Raw genomic sequence first — 21913 nt, 5'->3', positions numbered from 1 at the left:
ACAGTCTGTAAATGCACTCAAAACGAGACATTGTGAAACTATTGATAACCGAAATTATTGATCGAACAATCAAACAAAAAACACAGCACAAGCACTTTTTCAGTACTAGTCTTAACGACACTAAAAACTATATAATATAACTGCCGTGTATTTGTATGTGTTAGTGCAAGTGTGTAAACTCGATGTTCAGATGCGCCCGTATAACCAATAAGTACCCATGTTGGAAAGGCAATAATAAGGGAGGAGTGACTAATGAATAAAAAAACTTCTTTTTTCTTAATTTTCTAGTTATTTCATAAAACTTTGAGGACTCCAAAGTATAAGAGATACAGTAAATATACAAAAATACTTATCTTTAAAACACAATTTATATTTCACAATAAGGTTTTTACATAAAACTAAAGTCATGTTTTCGAATAATTGTCTGATGAATAAAAGAAGTTATTTTAATAAAAATAAAATTGCGACAAATATTCTCCATATGATTAATTGTTAAACAAAATATAATAGACTGCAAGTATGTCTAATCCTCGGTATTTTGCTCATCAACAGTGTTTGGAGTGTGCCAAGTCAATCTCTCTTCGTAGAATTGAATAACGATTTGAGGGCAGCGGACATTTGCTTGGCGTGATGGAACCAGATCTGCTTCATCCGTACCTTGCCATTTCATTAAAAACATGAGCTCTCCTGAACTATCGGTGGCACCTGAAAACATCCACAATTATATAAAATCGTCTTTTTTTATTTTTTCAAATGAGGTCTTAAAAATACACACCTATGATTTTTTCAGGCTCTAATCCTTTATCGAAGCCTTGGGCTTTTTTGTCATCTGGAGCCTTCTTTTTGGCTCCTTTCAAGTCCAACGGGGACATGGAAGGCTTCTTTTTCTTAATTTCTTTTGTTTTTTCAATCTTGCCTTCTGTAAAATATAAAATTTATCCTATGATTATCAGAATCAAAGAGTTTCTTGGAATTATTAAAATTCAAACAGTGCTAACAATGTTAAATAATCTGACAAATTTTTATTTTCCAAATATTGACCGAGAAATAAATATTTATACCACAATAAGAAAAAAGTCATTGCCGGGTGTGAAAAAAAAAAAATGCAAAATTTAGATTTAAAAAAAACGTTACTTATAAATGAAGACATAACTCTTGCAAAGCAGAATAGTTGTTTTTTTTTTTTACTTTATATACTCAGGAATAGACAAGCCCTACGTCTGAAAGTGTTTCAAATAGTTGAATAGCTATATTTTTCTTGAAATTTAATAATTATTTCATATATTTGCTATAAAAAAGAAAAGTCAGATAGTTGGAATTGCACCATGTATATATAGACAGATTTTCGCACAACAGAACTAACCCACACATTACAATATCATGAATATTTTTAGTACAATATAAAAGAAAACTTGTTAACAGTATTAAACTAAGGCGATGATAATATGCAGTCGTTTGATTACTAAATTCTATGGATTTGCTTTATACTGTACAGAAAAAATTCACAATGCTACAAACACAAAACATAAAAAAACACAACATTAACAACGGTACGGGTTAGTTCAATTAGATACAAAACTAGATCTACATATATTACGAAAGCGCGAGACCATACCTGCTTCCTTCTTTTTCCGAGCATCTTCAAACGCATTAATCAGATCTGGACAGTCGAGATTTTCTTCGGGCTCCCACGTGTTGTCGTCGTCTGAATATCCTTTCCACTTAAGAAAGTACTCGACCTTACCATTTCGTATCCTGCGATCTAAGACTTTTTCGACGGAGAATTCCTCTTCACCTTCCGAAGACGGGCCATCTTTCTCTTTTTTAGACATCTGAAACGGCGACACACAGCAACATTAGACACACAAACCATCACAAAATACAACAATCAAATGAGGCGCCAATTTTTATGCTTTAAAATTTACACCCATTAGGATATATCACACTATATCACGCGACTCATATCGATGCGAATCCGAAGCCACGGAGGAGGACGGCGATTTCGGTTCCGAAACCGGTTCACCTGTTGAAACCTTAAAAAAACTGCCAAGAACTGATTTAAAAGCGATTCTTTACGTATATACATATATACGAGACGTGCCCGGCATTATGACCCACAAATGATATAAAATAATCTTAACCGTTTGCCCGCGGCCGTCTTCTATGGAAGCTTTGTGCGACAAGTCTGTAGCGCGGCTGTCTTCCGGAGAATTTCTAAACTTTGCACGGGATTTTGCGGCTTATATGCGCCCATTTCAACTGTTTTAAGGTTCAAAATTGGTTGAATATATTACTGAGAGTTGAATGCCATCTATTCAATTTGCTCAAAATGAATAAATTCAATTTGCTTTCAAATTAGTTTTTTGTGGAACCATACTGAAACCTCGTTTATGTGACGTCACGTCTTCATACAATTGAGACGATATGTCTCAATTGGGTCTACGTGACGAGCCAGAATGTTTAATTACAGAAAACACAAATATCGAAAATCGAAAGACCAAAAAAAAGGGTGCATGGTAATGGCATCTTTCGATTTTCGATCTTTGCCTTCCGATATTTCCGTTTTCTGTAATTTAACATTCTGGCTCGTCACGGAGACCGGTCTCAATTGTATGAAGAATGATTATTTGACAATTAAGCCAAAACTACGAGATATATTATGTATTTTATTGTTTAAAATAATACTTTGTTATAATTAACATATCTGGTTACTTGAGTAAATATTAAAATCTGTATGTAAGGTCGAAAACTCGATTGCCAAATTCGCGAAAAAGGCGCCGTGTACAGGGCTTGTTCCCTATATTTATCACCGCGGGCAAAGGGTTAATAGATTCGGACAAAAATATATGTACTAAGCCCGCTTTAAAGGTCACGGAATTTGACCCTTAAAGCCCTCAACATGAGGCCACCCCCCCCCCGACGAATACAGTCCAAGAGACCCTTTCGTCGGAGAACGAGACGGTTGTTCATGAATATCGCACAAGAACAACCGCACATCACTGTTCTAATAAAAAAAAACCACAAAAATATATCCCAAAAGTATTTCCTGCATGCTATTCAAATGAGCTTTAACCCTTTGCCCGCGTCACCAAATTTAGCGAACATGCCCTGTACGCGGCTGCTTTTTTGCGGACTTTGTTATCGCGTCTTCGACTATAAATATAGGTTGTAATATTTTTTTGAATTTTACAAACTATATTTATTTTTTTTGACTACTGCCATCTATTGAATTTGGTTGGAAGTATACATTTAGTAATATTTTCAACCAAGTTATAAAATTTTAACACAATAGACGGCTCTTATACAGGTTGGTATTTCCAAGACATGTATGCGTGTCTCGCGCGCTGAGGGCATGTTCAAATCTAACTTTTTACCCGACGCCTTCTGTGACGTTTTAACAGTTTTCAACCTCGAGTATTACTACTATTATAGCTATAGCTATAGCGGTTTTTCTTCTGTTGTCTATTTTCAAACAAACAAAATACTATAAGTAGCCTGAACAAACTGAAAACTGTATACTAATGTTGGTAATATAGTCGCGATTTTGGGACAATATTGACATACTAGAATCGCGGGTAACGTATTGATAGTGTGATATATCCCATTCAGACTTAGTGCATATTCTCGAGTGAGGTTAGAAAGCGTTGGTATGTGACGTTTGAACGAAAATGCTATGCTACATCGGCAGTGAGAAATAACGAAATCATAACCTCCATCGACCGATAGTCACTAAATCGACAGCGAGCAGGACGGGGGGGGGGGGTGTGGGTGGGGGTGAAGGGGTGGGGTGGGGCGGGTTGAGGTTTCAGTTGAAATGACAGTTACTTGGAGCGGTGCGGGGTCGTCCGTTGTCATGGATCCTGGAACCGGCGTCTGTTTACCACACCACTACCACTACGACAACCGGTGGGTGTGGGTGTGGGTGTGGGGTGTGCGTGTGTGTCCACACAGCCTTAATTACCTTATTGAAAACAGTGGATTGGTCGAGCGAGCCAAGAGCGGAGCTGATGCAGCGGGGCGGGCGAGGGGGCAGGGCGGGAGGGGTGCAGGAAGGGAACGCAGACACGCGCACTCGTACGCCGAGTGGAAACTGGCAGCACGCACGTCTCGACGCATGCGCACACAGTACGCCCGCAAGATGCGCGCCATTCGACGGTCGCCGCTCGTAATGGTGTTACCGTCAGTAGCGACTTCTCACTAATTACGGGGTTCTGTACTGAAGCGATCTCGCGCACGTCACTAAAATCTCATGTAATAGTGCGTGCCTTGGACGAAAAAAAAAATGTATATATACATATATACATTTTTTAATACATATATACATTTTAATACATATGTATATACATTTTATATTTGTAAATTTCAATTTCTTCTTATATTCTATTTTATAACTGTAAGACAGGGAAGGTATGTTGACCGTATCCCGGTCTAACGAAACACGTGCTGTGTAGTTTGAAAGAGGATCGTTTATTTTCGTTCAATTGGTACAATGGTTATTGTATGTACGAGGAGGTTTCTTCGGAGATGTGATCTAGTTGAACTCTAGAGGCTCACTCTGCCGGTGGAGGTTGCTGCGTTGCTTTACATATAAACGTTTTGGGTTGAAGTGTGTCGTGTGCACATCTTTTGTTCTTGATACTCGCGAGCGTGGTTTTATGGGTTCATACGCCTGGACGTAGTTCGTGGTTTTTATGGGTTCAGTGTGTTCTTCCTTTGTTTCCCAGATACGTGTATAGAAACACGTGTCGACCTTTTGACGAGGCGAGCGTGTGCCATGCGTTGATGACTTTCCTGGATATGTGTCGCAGTGACCTGATGAGATCATTTCAGTTGTACTATATGCCTACATAACCTTTTCCAAATATTTTAATACTATAGTTTAATTATGCAATGTTCTACATATTTTGTCATGCCTTTATTCTTTACTTTTTAATTTGTTTTCCTCATATTTATCTTTTTCATTTATGTAAAAATCTATTATTGGACTCGGATGTTACATATATTATTTATTTACTATTTGTTTTTTTTATACATATCTATGTACATCCTGTCTGTTGATTTTTCAATTAATAAAATAAATATATGGGGACTGATCTAGTTGTGAAGGTGTTCTTCACCACCAGTCCGCCATGTATTATAGACGAGTTCGTCTGTGTTTTAGTAGTTATTACTGCTGTTTGTTTGGATAAGGTACTTTATTGTTTGAGTATACAAGTGTGTTCCGACCAAGTCTTCATGGTCAGCTTTCGTGGCGTTACGACCAAAGGAGCCGTTTTGGAGGGAGATCGGCGCCGAGCGCGCGTCCCCGCCTCCTATTCGTTTTCCGCTTCGGTCGAGTGAACATCTCTGTTCGCTACCGAGTTTGTTCCCACCACCGAGTCCCGATCAGCTCAGCCTGGATCGGCAGACGATACTGGAAGTACAGCTTCAGTATACGTCCGGTGAGAAGTGAGGAAATCCTGGTCTTTCTTCGTCGAAGTCAGATCACGTAGTCACGTGAGGAGTGAGGTTATCATAACCTCTCGAACACGTGCGCGCTAATTTCACGACGGTCTCCCTCCCCCCTGTCCCCTCTGCTTGATCTCTGTATATACATATATATATAAAATACAGTCACCATACAAACAGAATTACAACCTGTTTTCATTATTACAATTCCCCCCTTTTTCCACATCACGCATCCCACGCACATTACGAAGGAGAAAGGGACATAGCAGAGCAGCCGACATCAGCAGAGACCAGACCACCGACGACGAAGGAAGGCACCTTGAGGAAACCAGCCCCGCCCACGCTTACCACGAGCTTCTACAAAACCGACTTCCGGGGTGCTCTCGAGTTGAACATCCCTGGAGTCTGTACATTTTGGTCCTTCGATTCCGTATGTCTTCAGAGCTGGTCTTCCAACGTCGTCGAATCCAGGTTGGTCGTAATTAGCATTTTTCTGTTGTTGTTGCTATTTTTTTTGGTCGTCAACGTCCATTTTGTTTTTTCCCGCGTCCATTTTTTCCTTTGTTTGATTTCGTCGCATTTCAATAATGGCGTCTTTGAGTACGCTTAAAAATACGCGGAAAAGAATTCGCGCTCGGTTAACGAGAAACGCGAATCAATTGGGGGACGATCTGAGCATCTTCGAGCTCAGAATCAGGCTCGAAACAATCAGACCATTACTGTCTGAATTCGAAGCGATCCAAGCTCAGATAAACGAGCTGGACCAAGAAGAGGCGCAGGCCTCCGAATCCGTCGTGGACCTATTTGATAGGGAGCATATGGCCGCCTTCGTGCGATGCACCGAAGCAATCAATTTGCGTGAGCCGCAATTGAGCGCTTCACCGTTAGATGGCGCTAACCTCACAATGTCACCTGTAACGCAATCAAATTCGGCAATAAAATTGCCCCGTTTGGAGTTGCCCACCTTCGAAGGCAACGTCCAAAATTGGCCGCTTTTTTCACAACGCTTCTTGGCCGCTATGGCCGGCGAGAGTTCGCAAATCGCCCGGTTCCAATACTTACTAGGAAGCCTAAAAGGAGAGCCCCAACGTTTAGTTGACGGCTTGGAATTAGCTTCAGATTCATTTACGAGCGCGTGGTCCATTTTGGATCAACGCTATAACAACAAAAAAATTGTTGTTCAGTATCACCTTCAGGCATTGCTTGAAGCCGAGCCAGTCGTGAGCAACAATCACGTCAGTCTGCGTCGTCTCATAGATGATGCCAACATGCATGTACGTGCGCTCGTTAACTTGGGCGTCCGGGTCGAGACCTGGAACGAGATTCTGGTGATGTTTATCACCAGAAAACTCGACCGGAGTACACTTCAGCAATGGGAGCTTCAGACTCCCAAGTATGAAGACTGCACGTTTAGCAAAATAATGCATTTTCTAACGTGCCAGTGCCAATCGATGGAAAATGCCGACTTCGTCTTAAAAGGCGAGTCGAATCCTCGACCAAGAACCATTACGAATCCGAAGGCAGCAGTTCTGCATGTGAGGAGGGAACGCCCCTCCTGCATCAGTTGCAGCGGAACTCATTCTCTGCTAGCCTGTCCATCATTCCGCCAAATGAGCGGTGATGAGCGTAGGTCGAACGCCATAAAACGTCGACTATGTCTCAACTGCTTGAGGCCAGGGCACATAGTTCACGCGTGCCAAACAAAGCAGAGATGCTTCAAATGCGGTCATGCCCATCACACCATGTTACATGACTCAACTCCATACCAAACTTCGCCTTCAAATAAGGCCAAACATTATCGGAGCCCCAAGAAATCAGAGAACGCCAAACCCGTAAAATCATCGTTGGTTTTACACTCGGTGAGACGCGTATCGCCTTCTCACGCCCGAACTGTCCTGTTATCCACCGTGGAAGTACAAGTTCGCGGCGGAGATGGGCGTTCGCACAAGGTTCGAGCATTGTTAGATAACGGCTCCGAACTCAACCTCATCTCTGAAGACTTAAGAAGGCGACTCGCCTTAAAGTCGAAAAGGATGGACGTCAACCTGGTAGGAATAGGTTCAAATAGGACGTCCATTACTAGTGGCGCGGTAATTCGAATTCTACCGCGCATCCCCAATCAGGGCTCCAGTGTTGATCTCGATTGCGCAATCATGCCCGAGATCGCGAATCAACTTCCATCGCGCAACGTGTCCGAAATTCGGAGCCATTTGCCGCTTCATCTCCCCCTTGCCGATCCGTCATTCGATATTCCCGGTACAGTGGATATGGTGATAGGCAGCGACGCCTATCATGCGATGTTACGCAATGGCAAACGTACCATTTTAATTCCCTCCAAGTCACGCGGTGACAGAGGAGGACGCATCGCGATGATGAATACAGCTTTCGGCTGGATATTGGGCGGCTCTCTAGAAGCGCCCACAGTTTCAAGCGATTCTCGGAATTGCCATCACACAACGGGTCGTGATCCGTTATCTTGTTTTGGCGCGAGACGTCCAGTCAAGACAGTTACGCGTCCCCTGGACTAATCGCGTATTTACGCGGAACGAAGATTCCGCTTGCCGAAGCGCAATGTACCCGCGCCCTTTAACCCTCACATCTTTCGACCTTCCCAACCCAGCTCCCATAACTCCTGGCCAGTTCCTAGTTGGCGCACCACTAGTTGCGCAACAGCAGGAGGATCTGGTCGATCAACCCGGAGCGAGGGTGCTACCACACCAGCACCTGCAGCAGATGTTGCAGCATTTCTGGAAGAGATGGGCCCGAGAGTACGTCACGCTACTGCAGCAGCGCCACAAGAGTGGCTCCAGGGAGTCACCCAACTTGCAGCCGGGGGATATGGTGATAGTCGCCGAAGAAAACGCACCTCCCTTGGAATGGCCCATGGGACGGATCCTAGCCGTTCATCCTGGCCACGACGGAGTGGTGCGAGTCATCACCATTCGCACAGTAAAGGGGGTTATCAAAAGAGCAGCTCGGCGAGTTGCTCGACTGCCTGTTGAGCAACATTCGGTTAATTTGTGCAACGGAGTGGCGAGCGTTCATAACGTCCCACATTAAAGTTGGCGCGTTGTTTGTATCTGTGTTGTGGATTCAGTTTATGTGTTTTAACTTAAGTTTTTGAGTTGCTTTTCTTTTATGCTTCTCTTGTTGGTTTGATTGGTGCTTTGTAATGGAGCTATCAGGATAGATTGGGACATATAACGGTTGAACAATATTGTTACCTAGCATTGGTGTTGGTTATTTGTTGGTGTTTTGGTTGTTTGTTTGTCTATTTTTTGTTTGTTTCTTGCCGGCTTAGTCAGCTGCTTATGTAGGATGGGAAACTGACGGTGGACTAATGTTATTTTGTTTGCTGACTGGGTTATTTTGTTGTGTTGTTTTTTATTTTGTTGTTATTTTTTTGCTTATTTGCTTGGTTTTTGTGTATTTCATTAGTCGCTTGTGCACCATTAATTCTTGTTTGTTTTGGAATTCGATCCTCTGACTTCCAACGGGGGGAGTATGTTCCGACCAAGTCTTCATGGTCAGCTTTCGTGGCGTTACGACCAAAGGAGCCGTTTTGGAGGGAGATCGGCGCCGAGCGCGCGTCCCCGCCTCCTATTCGTTTTCCGCTTCGGTCGAGTGAACATCTCTGTTCGCTACCGAGTTTGTTCCCACCACCGAGTCCCGATCAGCTCAGCCTGGATCGGCAGACGATACTGGAAGTACAGCTTCAGTATACGTCCGGTGAGAAGTGAGGAAATCCTGGTCTTTCTTCGTCGAAGTCAGATCACGTAGTCACGTGAGGAGTGAGGTTATCATAACCTCTCGAACACGTGCGCGCTAATTTCACGACGGTCTCCCTCCCCCCTGTCCCCTCTGCTTGATCTCTGTATATACATATATATATAAAATACAGTCACCATACAAACAGAATTACAACCTGTTTTCATTATTACAATTCCCCCCTTTTTCCACATCACGCATCCCACGCACATTACGAAGGAGAAAGGGACATAGCAGAGCAGCCGACATCAGCAGAGATCAGACCACCGACGACGAAGGAAGGCACCTTGAGGAAACCAGCCCCGCCCACGCTTACCACGAGCTTCTACAAAACCGACTTCCGGGGTGCTCTCGAGTTGAACATCCCTGGAGTCTGTACAAAGTGTATAAATATGTTGTTGAAGCGGCTGGAATCGTAGTGTTCTCGAGACGGCTATTGGCTGTTGACTTGGTGTCGTGATGGCCGCTGGATCTGCAATGTGTCGTTGCTCTGGATCCGGCTGAGTTGCAAGCGTTCTTCCATTGTAGGGTAGTGTAGTGGTAGCTGGTTAGATGCTGGATGTCGACTGCTGTCGAGGTGGTTGCTGAAGTCTGACTGGTTGTTGTCCACTCGTGGTGGCTGTTGGAGCTTGACTGGTTGTCAATGTAGCATGTTCTGCTGCTGCCTGTTGACTGGTCTGCTGCTGTGTGTTGACTGAAGTTGTCTGGGTTGGATCTCCTTTTATATTGTTTTTGGGGGTCCACGTGACTTTACTGGCGATTGATTCTGAGAACCGCAGGTGGTGTTTACGTGTGCAAGTTATGCGAGGAATGTGGTTTAGGGTGGAATATTCTCGAATATGTGGCGTCGTTCCACTCGATTTAGTTTTTATCGCCCTTTGTTCCAGTGAGTCTGGATGTTGGTTCAATGGGTTACAATGTAGTTTGTGCACTTTAATGGGTGCAGGTGTTCTTTGACTTCGCGTCGTTCTGCTTGATTTGTTGGGGTGGAAGTTTCTCGACTCGAGATGACGTCAATGGTTGAGCGTGAGAAATGTATTCTCAGTCGCAATAGATGTTTCGATTGCGGTGACGAGATTCCTACACATACATACTTCTTCTTCTTCTTTTTTATTCCTCTCATAGGAGGTTGGATATCATGACATATATCTTCTCTCTATCCATGGTTGCCCTGCTTCGTACATTGTTCGGACTTCCATGTTACTAATTTCATGATTGACCCGGAGATTCTTAGCACCCTCTGACCATCTAAGGCCTGTCGGGGACTGAGGGCAGAGGCTTTTGTCAATCATGATATTTACTTGGAACATTTAATGTAGTGGTTTTCCGTTGCCTTCCACATCGCAGTTACACAGCCGTACCGTTGTCACAACTCCGCCTGTGTATGTCTGGTTCTAAGCTTTTTCGATTTCAATAATCTACAACAGTGGTTCTCAAGTGCGGCCACTAGTGGATTTTACTGCGGCCACCAGCGACTTAATAGCAAATAATACTGTTACGTACGCCGCGGAGTAAGCGAATAGAATCCCAGAGACTATGTGACCGTTCAAGGGTTATCTGTCATCGGATTAACTATGTAAGTGCTTGCACTTACTTCCAGGATTATATCTGGACTCTAAGTGCATTTAGGCTAAACAATGACCGTTATTAGGCTTTTCTCAGAATCGGTACGGGGAGACCCAATGTCGTGGAAATACATATCCGAATACGTGACTATACAACAGGTAAACAGATTAGACGTCCTGAGAGATCGACCCTTTATAAGGCGGTACGTAGGCGATATCATGTCATTCTGGACATAGCACTGACAGTGCTACGTGTATCTCCTTAATCATCAACAAATGCTGTGATACGACTGTTGGCCTTTTACTTGGATCCTCCACCCACCCCTACGCAACAATACTAATATTTAAAAAAAAAAAATATATATATATATATATATATATATATATATATATATATATATATATATATATATATATATATATATATATATATATATATATATATATATATATATATATATATATATATATGTAGGAATGATTTTTAAACGAGCCGTAGGTATGGTTGGTCAAGCTGGGATAAAGTGTGTGTGGTATGTATGGGAGAGACCGGATGCGTGCTGTTATGGTTACTTGTTGGAGAACAAGCCCGAAGATATGTGTTAATAAATACATAGTTCTGACTTAATCTGCGTTTCACTTGGAATCCTTCACATCCGGATCCTATATATATTTTAAAAACTACAAAAAAGTAACAACAATAATAGAAACCATGCTCATAATTGACAAACTAAAAAAAAATATAGCGAAAAGCCTTGTGACAGAAGTTGAAAATGGTAATTTTTCAATTTTATCTTCTGTTAGTGATTTGATAGATAAGATGATCAAAATTAAAATTAAAACTTTAAATAATATAGTGTCTTAAATCTCTGAATCTGGAACTTGATAAAAGGTTCGAAGAATTGAATTTTTTTAAAACTGTTCAAATGAAAATTTCATAGTACTACAAAATAGATTAAAATCATTTTCAGTATTGAGATTAATTAACTGGGCTAACGTAAAATATTTATTATTAGAAATTAGTCATGATCAAGTACTTAATTACCATTTTAATAATATTTCGGTTCAAAAATTTTGGTCGGAAATATACGTTGACAATGAAACAAACCAATATAAAGATTTGGCAACAATTGCTTTATTAATATTGTCTATTTTTCCCACTACCGTATATTGCGACAGATCATTCAGTGTAATGCACTTTATTAAAAACAAATTTAGAAACCAGCTGACAGACGCAAACTTAGAAGCAGCAATGCGGCTTGCATTGGAAGAAAGGAGTATTGAGCAATTTCCATTTGCATTATTATTAAATAAATAGATACCAAAATGTTAAAATTTCTTTTATTTTATGAATAAATTGATCCATTTTTTTTTGTAACTTTAATTTATTTGATTAAATTTGGTGCGGCCACCAGACATTTCCATGGGACCACTATTATCACCTGTGCAGCCACGGTAAAATTTTGCCTGAGAACCACTGATCTACAACCTTAGCCCAGTACTGGTGAGTGCTGCTGCTCACTACCAGGGATATCTACTCATCCCGGGAAAAGATAATGAGGTAGTTTTCCGTTGTTTTCCTCATCTCAGTGTTGCGGCCAGTGGAGTAGTCATTCAAGTGCTACCCGCGAGTGTCAGAAAGTGTGCCGAGGTATATGATACGCCATACATCGCCACACCTCTGTACTACTGCAGCTGATGACCTGCAGTAGGGGAGTATTTGTTTAGTGCAGTGGTTTCTCCCTTACCTTCAGCATCGCAGTAGTTCTTTTGAATTTCTTTAACTTGTCAATGCTGCTGCCCATTGCCAGGGATTTGTTTCTGGAGTTACCTTCCCACGATTAGGTGGAGATACGGGTCAAGTGAATCTGCATCATTTACTATTCATCTTCTGATAATTTCAGGGCTGTTTGCTGAAGATCGCTTGAACACATACATATATACACTTCACTGAATTTACTTAATATTCACAATTTCACAATACACGCACTGTTTGATTATTTGAATGTTAAAAATTATTTATTTTAAAACAAATGAAATTTTCCAGTGAAAATTTCGTTGCTTTATTCGACGACTGATTTAATTTTATATAATTTTATATATAATATAATTTTATTGAAAATTACTGAATTTTTAACTGTTACTTAGAGCGCACTATTGATTATTTATGTTTTGTGACACAAACACCTGTATATGTGTCAAATATTAATGATTTGACTCGAATAACGGACGATTAAAATTTTAACGTTGTTCACAGTTGTAAGGTAACCTGGCAACATACATATATACATAAATTATATTTTCAAAATAAATTTATTGAAAAAAAAATTGGAAACCCGTTGTTTCGAAATTGGGGTGACATCACTGTATGTACTTGTACAACGTCTGTGGAGTTGGAATTCGGTTGGTAGACTTCGATTCGCATTCAGTTGTAGGGATTCATTAGATCGAAACATACACGTGTCACAATTAAAACGGTAAACGGACTACTAGTCAAATGTGAACCGGTCACAGGACAACCGGTCGCTCTAGATCGGTCACACGTGATCACCCGTCACACTAAAACTGGTCACACCCAAAAATTAAAAATTGATCGAATTTTTGGGTGACTAGTTTTTTCGTGACCAATTTTCGGGTGTGATTAGTTTTATTAGATTAGCCCCAAACAGCAGAGTGAGCCTATGGAGTTCAACTAGATCACATCTCCGAAGAAACCTCTTCGTACATACAATAACCATTGAACGAAACTAAACTATCCTCTTTCAAACTACACAACATGTGTTTCGTTAGGCCGGGATACGGTCAACATACCTTCCCTGCCTTACAGACTAGTAGTCCGTTTACCAATTACGGCTTGTATTATATTTGTTCAGACCAATTGTCTGATGGTCGGTGTTTGCCTGGGCTGGCCGCTCTGAGAGCAGCTAGCCCCCACTCCCGCTCCAACTGCCGCCGCGTAAACAGTGTTTTTTTCGCGGCTCGCGTCCTCGCCACCGAATCACCAGCTTGAGACTGGTGATGTTTGACGATACTTGGAAATTAGCTCCAGTATCCGTCCAGTGTGCACTAAGGAAGCTTGGTCTGTCTTCGTCCCGAAGGCAGACAACTCAGCCACGCTTGGGTAGTACATAACCTCAAGCACGCGTGGTTCTTTGTTTCTCCCCCCCCTTCCCCCCCGCTTGCTCTCTGTACATGTGAATATAAAATACAGTTGCGATACAGACTTACAACCTGTTTCATTGTTTATAATCTCTTTCCATTTCCATCTCCCAACATCGCGCTTACACACGCACACGGTACGAGAGAGAGGGAGACAGAGAGCAGAGCAGCCAGAAGCAGAGACCAGACCACCGACGACGAAGGAAGACACCGTGAGGAAAGCCAGCCTCGCCGACGCTTACCACAAGCTATACAAACTTCACGACATCAGGTGGCGTGTCGATTGAGAACCCCTGGCGATCGTACACATGGTTGCGTAGGGGTGGGTGGAGGATCCAAGTAAAAGGCCAAAGTCGTGTCACAGCATTTATTGGTGATTAAGGAGATACACGCACTGGCAGTGCTCCGTCCAGAATGTCTTGATATCGCCTAAGTACCGCCTTATAACGGATTGTTATAAAGATTGTTATAATAGGTAAACAAACCGAACGGATTCAACGTCCGGTTTGTTTCCGCGCATAAAGGTGTTCGTTATTCAGGGTCGTTATATGTTATTCAGGGCCGCGCCTATCATTTGTATTATCAGGGCCGCGGCGTGCTGTGTTGATGGCGATGGGGGCGCGGCGGGTAGCTTTCCCGCCTGGCTCGGCGAGGCAGGGATGAGCGGCATGTTGAAATTGATCGAGGCTGCGTGGCTCGATGTCGGGGGTCACCAGTATGGAGGATGAACGAATGAGACGACTGGCATGTTAATGCACGTGTTTATTATATGACAGCTGAAGACAGAGTGAGTAGTGGCTCTCCGAACCCAGCCGGGTTGGTCCCCACTCGCAGGAAGGCAACCAAACTCGACCATGTCGTATAAGCGAGCCGCCACATCATAAATATGTGCAACGTACACAGGTGGCCGAAATATAAAGGCGGTTGGAAGAAATGAAAGTCGAAAAAATTATATTCCTTAAAAAATACGAAACAAGACATCGTGATTTTGATATTGCATTTAGGTTGTATTGTTGTATACTTGTGGATTGTTGTATACTTCTAACACACCCAAACTATAATTCGGGGAAATAACGGGATAGCAGGTATAGCTTCGGTCCGTATAGAGCTAGGTCTTTTAAGTTATATTATATTTGCGACTGCTAAATGTAATTCTTTAAGGATGTTAAGTATTAATTGGTCATCGAAACTACAATGTCCTAGATGTGGAATTGGGGTTAAAATACTATATTTTCATGAATGAACTTGAAAACGTTCACTACTCTCTTGTCGTCTGGTCATGTTCAGAACTAAACGTTTTAGTTTTGTGTTTAATTTATATTGTGATTAAAATTTTCAACACTATATTTCTCATATAAAATCTATCACAAGGTAAGATTTTTGCACTACTCACATTAACTCAATTTTTTTTATTAATGATTTATGCAAATGCTGATAAAATTAAAGAGCAGTCGATGCTGAGAACACGCCTGGCATGTTTTCAGCATAAGTCCAAGTCTAACTTAAATATATTATTTAACTTATTAAATTAAAACATCATGGTATTAAAAAAAAAATCAATTTAGTCTTATTTTTAGTTGCGATTTAAACACAAAAGACATTGAAATTATTCATATATGATAATGCCATAAAATAAAATATAGAAAAAAGGAAAGATATTGTAATATATAATTGTTCAAATTTAATATCTTAACAATTCATTATCTGAAATGGAAAAAATATTAATGTAATTCATAATCTTTTTCCAAGCCATTTGGATTTGCTAATTCGTAAGCTAATTTTTCAGCTTCTCTTTCAGCCGCAATTCTCGCGTGTTCAGCAGCAATTTTTTCAAACAAACTGAAGTGCTTAGCCTTTGCGTTTGTAACTGCTACTGTATCTCTAGGATGACTTTCATCAACGCCGACTGCAAAAAAGACGATGCAATACATACTTACATCTGAACAAATCATAATACATAAAAAAAAATAATTTTCAATTTACTGGGAACAAGTTTCGCTGTAGCATGATCATGAGCTATTTTTGAATACAAAGAATAATGTCGATCTTTGGCTTGAGCCACTGCAACAGTATCAGCAGGTGCTGGATGACTTAATGATGGATAAAACCCATGTTCGTTTGCCACATATTCAACAGTGCGGACTTGTTGGCTGGGATCAACGTAAGAATATGAACCTAAAATATTGTGGAAGATTTATATGTGCTTCAAAAATATACAATAAATTTTCTTATTAACACGAATTTACCTCTTACTGTACCACTACCATCGCTGACCTCGCTGTGTATTCTGTCAGTATGGCCTGGAAATCTCCCTGCTTTGTAACTGAATGCATATGGCGAAGGTTTTACCGTAGTGGTAATTTCATCTTCAAATGCAATCGCGGCACAAAAAAATATGAATAAAAATAAAATCTGAAAAGTGCAAAAATAAAAAAAAGATAAGTAGGAAAGGTCATGGGATATCTATGTTGCAGAATGATAGTGTTTTTATCTTATTTTGATTTTGTTTCAATTACATTACGATGTGACCAGGGTTGTCAACAGCTCATTGATTTATGCATAAATAATAATATTTTAATGATGGATGGAGGTGTACATGGATTTCCGAAACCAATTTTTGACCCAATTTACTTAAAATTTTACAACTATAAATTTGTGCAATATTCCATATAAATTTGAGACGACTTTAATTTATTTACAAAGTTTTTGAATCGTTGTCGAGTTTGCAAAATAGTATCTGCTTACTATATGAATTCGTCAACATTCAGCAGGGATGAAACATTTTTGATCTCTTTTTTTTTTGTAATACATTGACATAGTATATACTATTTTGAGATGCAAACAATCATGCTTTTCATCCAATTAATTTGATTGTATATTTTTCCTCTTATGTATGTATATTTTTGTATGTATATACATGTCTTAGATAAATTAAATAAAAATAAATTTAAAACAATATATGTACAATAGTGTAACGTGGGAACACGAGAGAGAATATCCGCTGTCTAGGTGCATCTAGGGCAGAGCATCGCAACCTGTGTACCGCGGTAGCGTAGAAGCGTATAGCACCATATAGATCTAACGCGTGCGAGCGAGATGTGTGTAAAGGTTGCGATGCTCTGCATTAGGAGGTGAACAATGGAGACCCCCGAATTGGCCTAACGAGACTCAGTAAGTGCCCGCTAGAATTCTCAGAACCCGGACGAGAGCATGAGACTCTCTTAAAACTATACGTGCCTAGACAATAGATGCATAAAAGGGTCGGGGAAGCTGTGTGGCAACTTGCCCTTTATAAGTAGGTACATACGCCATTTCAGATTATTCTGAAGCGAGCGTTGGTTACTTGTGGACCTCCTGAATCACTAAATAAATGCTGTGAAGCGACTTTGGCCTTTCATTCGGATCCTGAACCCATCCCTACGCAACGATAGCTTAAAATGTTTTTACACGATTTTTTTTTATTACACTGCGTTTAGTGGTTTATTTCCTTATGGTTCAATGTATGTGTCAGTGGCGTGCGGTGGAAATTTCTGTTTCTATCGCACAGCTTTATTTATATTTGCGTGATTAGGATACAAGAGGATGCTGTGACGTCATACCGCATCCTCTTGTGTCCTGCTCGCACACACGTAAGTAAGCCTGTGCGACGAAAATAGGGAGAATTTGACTGCACGCCACTGGTATGTGTGTACATTCAAATCAGCAGCGTGGCTCGGTCGTTAAGCTTCTGCTTAACACTGAGAGGCGCCGAGTTCGATCCCTTGAGCTGACCTCGATTGAAAATAATTTTTCTGAGTATATCTGTAATGCTGCTGGTCAGACCAGGATTTGTGACTCCTGGTTGATCGTTTCCTATCAGAGTTTGCCAATTTTCTCTGATTTCATTGTTGAAACGATTCCCGATTAAAAATTGGCTAAAAATCCTTCCTACCCACTATGTCACCACTATTTGAGTATGATTAATGTAAATATTACAATAAAAATGTATGTACAATTCATAGATGTCTCGTTAATTGTCGAGTTTAAGTCAGTGTCTCGTAATTTAGCGACTTATATAATAAAAAATGCTGTATTGTTTGTAATTTGGCCAGGAAGGCGCATTGGGGTTTACCTGTAATGCCTTCCTGGTATGAAATAAAATAAAAAATAAAAACAGGAATCCCCAAAGGGATCTGGGAAAACCTAAAAAAAATCTAAAAATGTTTATAGCGACCAATAAGTGGTCTCTAAAAAGATCATGTAGGGTCTGAAAATTAATTGTGGAAAATCGGCAACCCTAGATTTTAACTGAAACCGGTAGTATGATGTCATAAAGTGTAAGGTTAACGAATATCGAAAGAAGCTTCAAGTCGACCTTGACATATACCAAAAAAAACATTTAAATAACAAAAATAAATAGGAATGTACGTATAAACAAAATACAACCGTAAAAAAATAATAAGTAGACGAAAAGTACATGCAGATAATAGAAAAATTTCACTTAATTGTGTATCAACCAGATTACTATTGAGAAACACGTTACTCACTCAATGTGAAAGTCACATAATTGATATCTTACCGATAGTTTCGCCTGCATTCTGATTTCGATTGTCTTGCACAACTTTCTCTCTTCAATAAATGTCGTTCTAAATTTACGAATTTTCAAGGATTCTGGGATGAGCGTTGATGATGCGAAGCGAAGAGTTTGACGCTCCGAGAGGTACTGAGTGTTAAAGCGATCCCCTCTTTTTATTTCGTAACAATTTTGCAATTCTTTGGGTGACGCTTACTTGTTTACCGATTCTAGAAAACGTGTATATTGCACGCCGTATTACAATAAATCAGTGACTGCATATGAGGAAAATATCTTTATGAATTATCTCATCCTTCAGAGGAAGCAGTCAATAATTATATATTGTTAAGAAGACCAAATAAAATTATAATGACCTTGTGTAATAAGGCAAGTAAATTTCATATGAATAAATTACTAAATTATTAAATCGTCAGTGGAAGTGAGATATATTTAATGTATGTAATATATATGAACATATAAATATTATGAAAGTAATATAATCTTTTTGTTATGATCGAATATTTAAAATTTAATCTGCTATGAATAAATTAATGTTCAAATCGTATGACACTTACAATGCAGAAAGTTTTAATGTCTATAAAAAATACATAGAATCTCACATTTTTCAGTAAAATTAAAGTTTTTGTAAGTTAATTTATTATAATTGAAATTAACGTTTTTAAAGTTATTCAGCTTTAATATGGAAAATGTATAAAAATAATTAAGAAAAATTTTAAGATTAATATTAAACGACAATGGGTTGTTATAAATGATAAAAATAATGAAATAGATATATATTAAAATTACATGTATCATATATAATAAATCAATAAAGTAATTTCAAATTTAAAGTTATCAAAATTGAAAGTAAAAAAGAACATTAGTTATAATATGATTAAATAAAAAAAGTGGACTAAATATTAATAAAAGTAGTTTGGATTGGATCCAGGCATCGGCATAGCGATGTTTGTAGGATATTGTGGATAAGGCAGACGTTGAGGACTATAACCAAACAATCCTCCCGGTTGTGGATTTTGTGATTGTTTAATTAATTCTGACATTTTATCTATTTTGACTTTTCTGAGGTGCATGATTATACGTTCTTTGGAGAAATCTTCTAAGAATTTTTCTATATCTATATCTCCAGAGAGGAATTTTTGGGCTATATCTTCCGAACTTTCTTCACTTTCTGCAGCTGCTGCTTCTAAAAGAGCTAATGTTGTGTCTAATGATATACCACTGCATTTGGACTCTGAAATAATAACGAATTGTTTGTTAATTTATGGTAACACAAAATAGAATACATGATTGATGGCAGATGAAATACAACATACTATACACATCTAATTTGCTTTGGATAGATTTGCAAAGTTCTTCTCCTACGGCTGATCTGTCCAAAATTATTTGTTTTGAATCGTTCAAAGTCGACTCTTTACTAAGATTAAACTCGGCTAGTGATCTATTGCTAGCTATTATCACGTCTTTTTCTGCCTCCATGTCTTTAACCTGAAATATAAATAATTTACCGAAGATCTTTAGGACATAATATGTAAATATATAATTTATAGGATTAAATATGGTGACGCATATACACGAACTTGTTTGTGATAGGTAGATGTTCTTCATAAATTAGATAAAGCTCAATACCTGTTGGATGTCTTTGAATATAGATTCTGCCTTGTCTTCATCGTTAAGTACATCCTTGAGTTCGTCATTTGTAAGGTGAGAAAGCAAACCAGTCAGAGCCTCCATAGTTATGATGCAGACGAACGAGAGCTGTCAAATTGGCAATTGACAAGTTCCGGTGCTGCCCGCACTAAAATATATACCCCTACGTTATTGTGTAATTTATTTTATTTTTTCCTTGAATTTGAAATTATTATTAAAAATAATTGATGTTGTTTTTTAATGGAAATACTCTTACGGGAAAGTTCAATGGTACTGCAGTTAATTGACGGGGCTAACTTTGCAGGCTAAAAGATTTAATATAATCGTGGAAGATTGTCTGATTGCAATAGCCAACTCTAAAGATTGTGATGTAAATTTACAAAACAATAGGAATCATGGACGTAAAATTGAAGGGCGTCTCTCATTCAGCGGGAATGCAAAACGGATTAAGATATTTTTTTATGAACTGCAGATAGAAATATAAATGCCATTGATTACAAGCATTTTACGGGGAAACACCAAGAAAATTATATTATGAATCCAGTAACGACAGTAAACGAACAGCAGTTGAATGCTAAAAAAATCATTATGACAAATATGAGAAGCGTGCCAAATGAGCTGCTTCTTAAGCCCAGCTTTACACGTGCAGGATGGATTAGATCGGCACCGTGCATGCACAGTGTACTAAGTGCTGTGTTGTATGGGTGGGCATGCAATGTCACAGACGGGTTGGATGAATCCACCGGTTAGAATTCATTCAGCCCGTCTGAAACATTGCATACGCATTCATACAATACTGCTCCTAGTACCCGGCACAGGCGTGGTGCCGGTCTAATCCATCCTGCTCGTGTAAAGCCGGGCTAACGCTAAGAAAGAACGAAAAAGAAGATTTGTTTTTGGCCTTTTTTAAATGACATACAGTGTGCATAACGTTAACTAAGTTTAATGGTTCGGTGATTACATCGCAAAAGTGAATCGCTACCAGGTTAACCTGAAAATCGCGTGCGCGGATTCGGCGTGGATTCGCGGATTCAAATTCGGCGTACAGAAATCAGCGCAAATATAATTTTTTTAATGATTATGTAGGAATATAGCACAACTTGTGCTATTACAACTGTGCCACAAAGCCAGTGATCTGATATATTTCACAACAATACACAAATCTTACGAGGGCATCATCATCGCTCCTGTACAAACATGCAGAACTAATCTCGCATGTGATGTCATCATACAGCTAAAACACGTGATCTGAAGGCAAAGACATCTGCACACAGCACGCATCGAACTACAATATATAAACCAATGCACCAGTTCCAGACGCTAGAGTGAACCTCTGGCGTTCAGCCAGCTCACTCCTTCGAAGCTCAGCAACTACCTCCCTCATATGTACAAACTCTTATAGGGGATGGAACGAATGAGATGACTGGCTTGTTGATGCACGTGTTTTTATTATGGCAGCCGAAGTCGGAGTGACGTAGCAACTCTGAACACGGTCGAGTTGGTCCTGTAGGCATGTAGTACAACTCATGCTATATTATCTCATCATCGATCCTGTTCAAACACGCATAAACTCAAGGACAACGATGTGACCGTGCTCGAAGAACAAAGGAAGAACACGCTTCCCCCATTAACGCATGGCACACGCTCAAACGAAACACGCCCAGGCGCTGAACCCATAAAACCACGAACAAAAACCACGGCACGCTGACCCCGAGCACGCGTCTCGAATATAGGTCAAACACGTGTCCGGGAA

General features: G+C 39.9%; 5 protein-coding genes across 8 annotated transcripts in view; all 5 read right to left on the bottom strand.

The window, feature by feature from the left end:
• The window catches only part of LOC143920219 (queuosine 5'-phosphate N-glycosylase/hydrolase), a 529776-nt gene that overhangs the window by 295500 nt on the left and 212363 nt on the right, over positions 1–21913 (bottom strand). The gene's annotated exons all lie outside the window — the stretch shown is intronic.
• The window catches only part of LOC143920212 (uncharacterized), a 262942-nt gene that overhangs the window by 217299 nt on the left and 23730 nt on the right, over positions 1–21913 (bottom strand). The gene's annotated exons all lie outside the window — the stretch shown is intronic.
• On the bottom strand, positions 279–4218 carry LOC143920224 (chromobox protein homolog 5-like). Of its 4 annotated transcripts, none has more exons than XM_077442999.1 (4): positions 3962–4185; positions 1616–1832; positions 776–919; positions 279–705 (listed from the first exon to the last, which is right to left on the bottom strand). In XM_077442999.1, the coding sequence occupies exons 2-4, from the start codon at positions 1830–1832 to the stop codon at positions 524–526; spliced, it is 543 nt and encodes a 180-aa protein (XP_077299125.1). In that variant the 5' UTR covers positions 3962–4185; the 3' UTR covers positions 279–523. The 4 variants fall into 4 exon arrangements, with proteins under 4 accessions (XP_077299125.1, XP_077299123.1, XP_077299126.1 ...); XM_077442997.1 differs by having other exon boundaries at positions 285–705; positions 3826–4218; XM_077443000.1 differs by having other exon boundaries at positions 285–705; positions 776–916.
• Cpr57A (Cuticular protein 57A) lies at positions 15268–19635 on the bottom strand. The gene is made up of 4 exons (XM_077443003.1): positions 18499–19635; positions 16187–16352; positions 15924–16115; positions 15268–15846 (listed from the first exon to the last, which is right to left on the bottom strand). The coding sequence occupies exons 1-4, from the start codon at positions 18514–18516 to the stop codon at positions 15662–15664; spliced, it is 561 nt and encodes a 186-aa protein (XP_077299129.1). The 5' UTR covers positions 18517–19635; the 3' UTR covers positions 15268–15661.
• Vps37B (vacuolar protein sorting 37B) lies at positions 18917–20310 on the bottom strand. Its single transcript, XM_077442992.1, has 3 exons — positions 20140–20310; positions 19827–19998; positions 18917–19744 (listed from the first exon to the last, which is right to left on the bottom strand). The coding sequence occupies exons 1-3, from the start codon at positions 20242–20244 to the stop codon at positions 19413–19415; spliced, it is 609 nt and encodes a 202-aa protein (XP_077299118.1). The 5' UTR covers positions 20245–20310; the 3' UTR covers positions 18917–19412.

Source organism: Arctopsyche grandis, chromosome 12 (assembly GCF_051622035.1).
Source record: "Arctopsyche grandis isolate Sample6627 chromosome 12, ASM5162203v2, whole genome shotgun sequence".
In the NCBI taxonomy this organism is placed as follows: Eukaryota; Metazoa; Arthropoda; class Insecta; order Trichoptera; family Hydropsychidae; genus Arctopsyche; species Arctopsyche grandis.
The sequence above is the reverse complement of the archived record's forward strand: the minus strand, read 5'-3'. Positions and strand labels throughout refer to the sequence as shown.